This window comes from Terrapene carolina, unplaced genomic scaffold (assembly GCF_002925995.2).
Source record: "Terrapene carolina triunguis isolate 2854851 unplaced genomic scaffold, T_m_triunguis-2.0 Scaffold746, whole genome shotgun sequence".
Taxonomy (NCBI): domain Eukaryota; kingdom Metazoa; phylum Chordata; order Testudines; family Emydidae; genus Terrapene; species Terrapene triunguis.
This window is the reverse complement of record NW_020665097.1, coordinates 287,277-296,306: the sequence shown is the minus strand read 5'-3', so window position 1 is coordinate 296,306 and position 9,030 is coordinate 287,277. Positions and strand designations below refer to the sequence as shown.

The window sequence follows — 9,030 nt, the reverse complement described above, 5'->3', positions numbered from 1 at the left end:
CTGCCCAACCACCTGGCCATGGTGCACAGCTCCCAGGTGCTGGCCGCTCCCAGCCCTGCCAAGGAGCAGCCCCCACCGGCGCCCACCCCTGGGCAGCCCATGCCCCCACCAGCCCCCGCGGCACCCGCCCTGGGCCGCGCCAGCCAGCCCATCTCGCCCAAGGAGGGGCAGGGGGGTGCGCGCCCCGGCCCCCCGCCGCCCCCCCAGTATTACAAGGCACCCGGCGGGCAGGGGGCAGAAGATTACCCCACACCCCCCTCACAGCACAGCTACACCCCCGGCCAGGACGGCACCCCCAAGCACTACCTGCACCTGCGCAGCGAGCACCCCTACCTGACGCCCTCGCCCGAGTCCCCCGAGCAGTGGGCCAGCCCCTCACCCCACTCGCTGTCCGACTGGTCCGAGTCCACCCCCAGCCCGGCCGTGCTGGGGCCCCCCCAGACCCTCTCCCACCTGCCCGACCAGTCCACCAAGATGCAGGTGTTTGCGTGAGGGCAGGGGGGAGGGAGCCAGGGCCCCGAGCCCCTCCCCCCAGCCCCCTGACCCCCTTCCTGGGGGAGCCCCTCACTCGCCCCCCGGGCCCCCCCCCCCCTGGACCCCCCCCCCCTTGTGTTTTTTATAAGAAAAATGTCAAATGTAAAAAGGAAAAGATCCCTCTCTCTGTGGGTGGGGGCTGTGGGCTCCCCCACAACTGCCATGGGGGGGCTCTAGCCATGCCCCGACCCCCCATCTCCCTGGCGGGGGGCGTTTGTCTTTTTTTAAAGAGTCTTTTGTATAGAAAAAAAAAGTCATTTAAACAAGCGCTTTATTTTTACAAAATATTATATGTAAAGTGTCCAGTAGGTGTTGCTAAAGCACCATAGGCGGGGGTGGGGCTGCAGGGGGGGGAGGGTGATCCCTGGCCTCCCCCCACTGTTGCTCGGTGGGCAGCGCGCCCCCCACGTTGGGGAGGAGCCCGCTCACTGTAATTGTGTACTGGGTATGCGGCGCTAGCCTGTGGCTGCTGCCTGGGGCACAGGGCCCCCCCCGCAATGCGGGGGGCTGAGCCCCCACCCCCAGCCCCCCTGCTCAGGGCCCTCCGCAATGCGGGGGGACTGAGCCCCCCACTGCCCCGAGCTCCCTGCCTGGGGCTGAGCCCCCCCAGGTCCCCCGCCCTCCCCGTCCTGTTTCTTGGCACTTCATCACATTCCAGGTTAATTTATTCCTTGGAGATGCCGCTGCTCAAGTGGGGCCTGTCTGGTGGGGGGCTCCAGCCAGCGGTGTGGGGCTGCCAGCTGCTCTCGCTGTTTGCCTCCCCCATGGCACCACTGCCACCCCCACCCTGGGCACAGCCGATTGGGATAGGCAGCACCTGTCCTCCATGGCTGATCCCACCCCCCTCTGCCCCACAATGGCAGCTTGCCCTCCCACGGGGGGGCCCCGCCCCCCGCCCGCGGTACGATGCCAGGCAGCGGACTGACAGCCAGCTGGGCTCCGGCCCCTCTGTACATTCCTCACATGGCTCGCCTGTCAATGGCTCTGGGAGCAGGGGCTGGGGAGGAGCCCGGTGGCCGGGCACAGCTCCTGCCACCCGCTGTAGCATAGAGGGGGCACGGCCCCCGCTCGTCACTCCTAGGACGATGTGTAGCTCATTTTTAAACTATTTTTTAAATCCCTGTTTAAATCAAGTAGCTTTGAACCAACTGGGCGCCGCTGTACAGAGCTTGGCCCTGCGCCTAACCTCCCTGGGACCCGCTGTACAGAGCCCACCCCGCACCTAACCCCCTGGGACCGGCTGTACAGGGGCCCTCACCCCCATCCCTGCCCCACACAACCCCCTGGGACCTGCTGTACAGGGGCCCTCACCCCCACACATAACCCTGCTGGGACCCACTGCCGAGCCTGCCCCTGCACATAACCCCCCTGGGACCGCTGTACAGGGGCCCCCATCCCTGCCCCTGCCCCCTGGGACCCTCTGTACAGAGCCCACTCTGCCCCTATCCCCCTGGGACCTGCTGTACAGAGCCCGGCCCCACTGCACCTAATAAAGATGTAGTTAACAAGGAACCTGTCTCTGCCCCCATTCTGTGCGCCTGTTCCCCCACCCCCCGTACGTGCGCCGTTTGCCATACCCAGGGCCTTGCCGTGGCTCTGGTTTGGGGTGGAGTGGCTGCTCTGGGTCAGCGCCAGTCCTGGGCTGATCTTGGTTGGTTATAGCAGCCTGTTTCCCTGGGGTCATCTGGGCTGGTCCCCTCTGAGCAGTTCATGGCCGCAGTGGCACCTGGGACTCTGTCGGAGGGGCTCCCAGCAGTTAGTTGTCTGCTGCCTGAAGTGCTGTGGTTGAGCGGTGGGGCCCTGGGGGGAGAGTGACGGCTGCGCACTCTATGAGGACAAACAGCAGCTGGCAGAAATGCCCACGTTCACCTCCTCCTCCCCGCAGCGCCCGCGCCCCCCCCCTCCCCCGTGAGCTCTGTGCCTAAACGTTCTCTCTGGGCTCAGGGAACTCACCCGCCTTGTGGTGGGGACACACTAACCCCCTTGCCTGCTGATCGTCCTCCAGGGTCTTCCCACGGTTCCACCTGCATGCCCAGCCGGGCAGAGCTGTTCCCCCCCAAGGCCCTGGGGTACAAGCAGAGAGGGCTCAGAACCCCAGGCTGTGCCCCAGATTTCCTGGGGGCGAGCGCAGCACCAGCGAGCCCCAGAATGTGAGAGCTGCTTGCAGCCAGGCACCCACTGGGCAGCCTGGAGGGGGGGCATGGCAGCTGTTGGCTTTCAGGAGACTGTGATTGTCCAGGGTTCAAAGCCGCTAGCCCCTTCAGTGTGACACCCCCGTCTCCACTCTGCCCAGCCTCTCAGGGGGTCTGACACCCCGTCCCCTGGGGGGATGCAGCCCCAACAGAAAAGAAACAAATGGGCGAGATCAGCTGAACGATTTGCATCTTCCCAGGATGTGTCAGGACGAGTCACACCCCAGCCCAAATCCTCGGCGCTTCCCCTCCCTGATTCATGGGCAGCTGCCGGGAGGGGCCACCTTCGACAGGCACCTTCTGCACCTCTGTTGTTTCGGTGGAGTCCACAAGCTGGGATGGACGTGGCTCGATCTGTCCTGATGGGGAATTCATGCCTGTCACAACTCTTCTGGCCTCAGTTTCTGCAGCCCCGTTCTCAGCGCTTGGGGCAGCCCTGAGTGGCCATGTCCATGCTCCCAGCTGTAAGTGCTGGTGTTCAGGTCCAGCAGGAGAGTGGGGCGAAGTGGGCAGGCCAAGGCCCATCTTCAGCTCGGCCCGATCCCATGCACCCGTCTCACCCCGGCAGCATGTCCCTGTCTCAGCCAACAGTGGCTCTATCAGCAAACCACAGATCAGCCTCCCGTAACCAGCGCCGAGCCCACAAACCGCTGCCGGCTGCACGGGACAGAAACGTTCAGCATATGCGCCGGGAGCAGCTCCAGCGTTAGCAGCTGAGGGCCAGGTCCCAGAACAAGGGTCACCCACCTGGAGCGTTCCCCTGGCCTGGCGAGGCAGGACAAGGTGGTCACTGCAAACCGCTGGCCTGCAGCCCGTCAGTCTCAGCGTGGCTACGGCTCCCAAGGGAATTCATCAGACACTGTTCCTGGCACCGATCACACTGGTCCAAGACAATTATTCGCTTCTCCATCTGGGCCCCCCAGCTGTCTCGCTGCCCTGCCACCAGGCCGGTCAGCAAACCCAGCTCTCCCCAGGTCCGAGAGCCCAGCTACCCAGTTCAGTTTGGAGTACCTAGGCCCTGGCTTTGTAGCATGGCTGGTCTCGTAACTGTTCTGTTTGAACCAGTGTCTAATACTGAACACCCTCCGCCCTCACCCCCCCAGCACAGATCCTGTAGCACGCAATCGCTGGACTCCCAGTTTTTGCTTTTCACGAGCTATGTCTTTGGTCCACGAGATCGGTGCTAGGCCCCAGCATTGAAACTGCCACATGGAGGAACCCTTCAGTTGGCTAGATGCCTAAGATGTCCCGCTCTTCCTCCCCGCCTCCGAGACTGAGCCCCGGGGCTCCAGCCCTCCTGCTGCACCCCATGAGCTCCGCCCGGTGCATCCAGCTGAGACAGACGCTTGGCCAGAGACTTGCCAACTCCTCAGGGCCCAGCACACCCCGGAAAGGATGTGCAGCAACACCAGGTGGCGTTTTCAAACAGAGTCGGGTTTATTAGTCAGCTGGAACCCAGCCTGGGAAGTCCCCAGGTTAGCGCAGAGAAGCAAAGGCTAAGACACCGTCCATCCTGGCCAAGCTAGTGCGCCACCCAGCCAAACAGCCGTGGACTCCATTTTTAGCCCTCTCCCCTTGGCGGTCCCTGGTGGGAGCTCAGAGTCATAGAATCATAGAATTGGGAGACACCTCAGGAGGTCATCTAGTCCAACCCCCTGCTCAAAGCAGGACCAACAGCAACTAAATCATCCCAGCCAGGGCTTTGTCAAGCCGGGCCTTAAAAACCTCTAAGGATGGAGATTCCACCATCTCCCTAGGTAACCCATTCCAGTGCTTCACCACCCTCCTAGTGAAATAGTGTTTCATAAATTAATGGAGATATCCTATCTCCTAGAACTGGAAGGGACCTTGAAAGGTCATCCAGTCCAGCCCCCTGCCTTCACTAGCAGGACCAAGTACCAGATCCCTAAGTGGCCCCCTCAAGGACTGAACTCACAACCTGGGGTTTAGCAGGCCAATGCTCAAACCACTGAGCTAGCCCTCCCCCCTAATATCCAACCTAGACCTCCCCCACTGCAACTTGAGACCATTGCTTCTTGTTCTGTCATCTGCCACCACTGAGAACAGCCGAGCTTCATCCTCTTTGGAACCCCCCTTCAGGTAGTTGAAGGCTGCTATCAAATCCCCCCTCACTCTTCTCTTCTGCAGACTAAACAAGTCCAATTCCCTCAGCCTCTCTGCATAAGTCACATGCTCCAGCCCCCTAATCATTTTAGATGCCCTCGGCTGCACTCTCTCCAATTTGTCCACATCCCTTCTGTAGTGGAGGTCCTCAAAACTGCACACAATATTCCAGATGTGGCCTCACCAGTGCCGAATAGAGGGAAGTAATCACTTCCCACGATCTGGTGGCAATGCTCCTACTAATACAGCCCAATATGCCATTGGCCTTCTTGGCAACAAGGGGGCACTGCTGACTCATATCCAGCTTCTCGTCCACTGTAATCCCCAGGTCCTTTTCTGCAGTACTGCTGCTTAGCCAGTTGGTCCCCAGCCTGTAGCGGTGCATGATGTCACAGAGTGTGGGGGGACACAAGGCCCTGTACCCCCAGCTTCCTGCGATTCACCATGACTCTCAGCCAGCCAGTAAAGCAGAAGGTTTATTCAGACGACAGGAATACAGTCCAAGACAGGTCTTGCAGACAACAGGACCCCCCTCAGTTAGGTCCATCTTGGGGTCCCAGGGCCCTTGGGAGGTCAGAGCCCCGTCTGCCTCCCAGCCATATCACCAGCCAGTTCCTGAAACTCCCCCTTCAGCGATCCCTCCCACAGCCTTTGTTCAGTTTCCCGGGCAAAGGTGTCACCTGGCCTCTAACCCCTTCCTGGGTTCTCATGTTACATGCTCAGGTAGCTTCCCTCAAGGCTAGTCTCCCATCCCCCAATGCAGATCGTCCTAGCCAACCTCCCCTCTCAGCATTCAAAGACCACAGTAAGAACAGTCCCAGTTCGTCACATCTCTCCCCCCTTTGAGACCGAACTGAGTGGGGTCACTTTAGCCAGTGACCCGGGGAAGTTCGAACCTACCCCCGTTCCCATGGATGCCCCAGCATCCCTCCCATTTCTTGGTGAGAATTACACCAGGCCCTTCCGGTTTCACGCCCCCCCTTAGGTCGGGGGTGCTCGATGGCACTCGTAGTTCGCATGTGGGAAGGTTTATGCGGCCTGTGCCCTTTTCCCACCCCAATACCCCTGGGGTTCCAACTGGGCTGGGGCCTTCTCCCAGCGTTCCAGTCTGGAGCTCTGTGATTCGGGCTCTCTTGGTTCAGAGCCCCCCTTTTAACCTTGGCCACCCTCTGGAAAGGCTCCTCTATGCTGGGCAAGGGTCCTAAAGCCGTTTTCCCCTTGTCCTGGACCTTCCTCCCCCTCTGACAGGGGTCACAGGATCGGCAGTACTGTCGGACAGTAACAGACCCCAGGCCAGTAAAAGCTCCGTAGCAACCTCTGCTGGGTACGCCAGGTTGCCTGGTGCCCTGAGAAGGGGGTGTCATGGGCCCGGTACAGCAGCTGGCGGCGATACTTCTGGGGTACCACCAGCTGCCTCCTGATCCCCCCGACTCCATTTTCCCTGGGGGAGCCCATTCTCGGTACAGGAACCCCTTCTCCCGCAGGAACCTTTTCCGGCCACCTCTCCCCATGGTCTGTACCGCACTGAGGTCGGCCAGGTCCCTTATCTTCCGCAAGGAGGGATCTTTCTGCAACTTGGCCTGGAACTCAGCAGCTGGGACAGGGATGGCCACCTGCTCCCTCCCGCCGGCTGGGTCTGAGGCCGCAGCCTCCCTGAGCCGTGTCCCCCTGAGCCGTGTCCCTGGGTGTTCCCTCCCCACCAGGTTAGGGTCCTGCGCCTCAGGCAAGGCACCCTCCCCAGGGCCAGGGCACAGTGCCCCTCGCCGGCTCTGACTGCGGGTCACAACCAGGGCACCCTGGGGGTTGCTTGGCCAGTCCTCCAGGTCCCCCCCCATCAACACCTCAGTGGGCAAATACGGGTGTACCCCCACTTCAGGTGTACCCTCGCCACAGGCACCTTGAATGGGGTCCCACCCACCCCCGTCAGGGTCAGGTAGGTGTCGGGCACCACCCGATCTGGGGCCACCACCTCGGGCTGGGCCAGCGTCACCTCTGCGCCCGTATCCCAGTATCCATTGACCTTCCTCCCATTCACCTCCAGGGGAACAAGGTACTCTCTCCGGAGGGACAGCCCCGCGCCCACCGTATAAACCAAAAACCCTGAGTCTGGAGCATCCAGCCCCCCAGAGGAGCTGGCCTGGGGCCCTCCTCTCTCCTGAGCCATTGGGAAGCTGTCAGCCCCCCTTGCCTGGGCTGTCTTCCCCTCGTCCGGCTGGGTCTCTACCCAGTCAACCCTCTGTGGGTTGGGTTCACTCAGTCTGTCCCTGAGCCTGCGGCACTGGGCCCGTATGTGGCCTCTTTGGCCACAGTGATAGCAGCCCATGTCCTGTGGGTCCCCTCGAGCGGGTCGAATGTACCTGATGCTGGATGTTCCCCTTTGGTGGGGGTTCTCCATATTTCCCCGCTGGGAGGTCCCATGGTGACCCTCTCTCTGCGTTGTGGTGGGACTGTTCCTTTGGGACTCCTCCCTGTTATCCCCTGCTCGACTGTTCACAAACTCGTTGGCCAACTGGCCTGCATGCTGTGGGTTCTCTGGCTTTTGGTCCATCAACCATCGCCTCAGGTCAGATGGGCACTGCTCATACACGTGCTCCAGTATGACTAGGTCAAGCAGGTCCTCTATAGTTTGGGCCCCCGCTGTCCACTTGCGGGCATACTCCTGCGCCCGGTTGGCTAGTTGTAGGTATATGACCTCACGGGTTTTATGCTGACTCCGGAACCTTTTCCGGTACATCTCAGGGGTCAGCCCAAACTCGCGGAGCAGGGCCTTTTTGAACAGTTCGTAGTCCCCTGTCTCCGCCCCTTTCAGTCGGCTGTACACCTCCCTGGCTGTGGAGTCCAGTGAGGGGATGAGAAACTGGAGCCTGTCTGCAAGGTCAACCTGGAGCAGCTTGCAGGTATTCTCAAAGGCCGTCAGGAAGGTATCCATGTCCTCCCCCTCCTTACGCTGGGCCAGGAAGCACTTATCAAAGCTCTTTGCAGTCTTGGGTCCCCCCTCACTCACCGCAGCCGGGGCCTCACTGCTCCTCAGCCTGGCCAGTTCCAGCTCATGCTGACGTTGGTCCCGCTCATGCTGACGTTGTTTCTCCTTCTCTTCCCGCTCCTGCTTCAGTTCTTGCTGCCTTAACTCAAGCTCTTTCAGTCTCAGCTCCCTGTCATAGTCCAGTCGCATCCGCTCCCGGGACAGGGAACTCCGCCGGGACGATCCCCTGCTGGCCGCCGGGGTCAGGATGCCCTCGATATTTGCTGGGCTTCCCCCAACCCCTCCCCGAGGCATAGGTAGGCAGGGTTTCGGGATGTCCTCGGCAGCAATCTGACCCCTCCCAGCCATGTCAGGCCCCGGGGCCCACGCTGCATCTGCCGGGCGGCTTCTCTCAGGGACAGGGCTCGGTTCATCCAAGCGATCCCTCTCCTCCAGCTGGGCAATTAGCTGTTCTTTGGTGGACCTCCCAATGTGCAGCCCCCTCTGCCTGCACAGCTCCACCAGGTCGCTCTTAAGGCGTTTAGCATACATCCTCCTGCTGGCCACTCGCCGGCCTGTGCTCTCCGCTTTCCACCGTTCCCGGGGGACCCCTAGTGTGCCAGCCCTTCTTCAGGTCACCACCTCTCTGCCAGGGTCGAGCTGCAGACTCCTCCGCCCCGGGACCGCTCGCTGCGATCCCCTGGGGGACCCTTTTACTGCAAAAGTCCTTCTCTCTGGTCACACACTCCCAGGGGTTAATCGCCCCCTGAAACCATCTCTCTCTGACTCTTCAGCCCACCTGGTCCCCGTCGATCCCCCTTCGTTTTACTGCTCCCCAGTCACTTACTGCAGGAAGCGCCGTCCACGGGGTGCAGTAGATCCCACCGCTACCACCAGTTGTCACGGAGTGTGGGGGGACACAAGGCCCTGCACCCCCGGCTCCCTGCGATTCACCATGACTCTCAGCCAGCCAGTAAAGCAGAAGGTTTATTCAGACGACAGGAACACAGTCCAAGTCAGGTCTTGCAGGCACAGACAACAGGACCCCCCTCAGTTAGGTCCATCTTGGGGTCCCAGGGCCCCACAGCCCCCTTGGGAGGTCAGAGCCCCGTCTGCCTCCCAGCCATATCACCAGCCAGCTCCTGAAACTCCCCCTTCAGTGACCCCTCCCACAGCCTTTGTTCAGTTTCCTGGGCAAAGGTGTCACCTGGCCTCTAA

At 61.3% G+C, this 9,030-nt stretch overlaps 1 protein-coding gene across 1 annotated transcript in view; it reads left to right on the top strand.

Moving 5' to 3' along the window:
* Positions 1–559, top strand: part of NOTCH3 (notch receptor 3) — a 44,822-nt gene extending 44,263 nt beyond the window's left edge. Inside the window, exon 22 of the mRNA XM_029913612.1 lies at positions 87–559. Coding sequence (XP_029769472.1) covers positions 87–492 — 406 coding nt within the window. The 3' untranslated portion in view covers positions 493–559. The remainder of the gene's footprint in view (positions 1–86) is intronic.
* Positions 560–9,030: the final 8,471 nt, after the last annotated feature.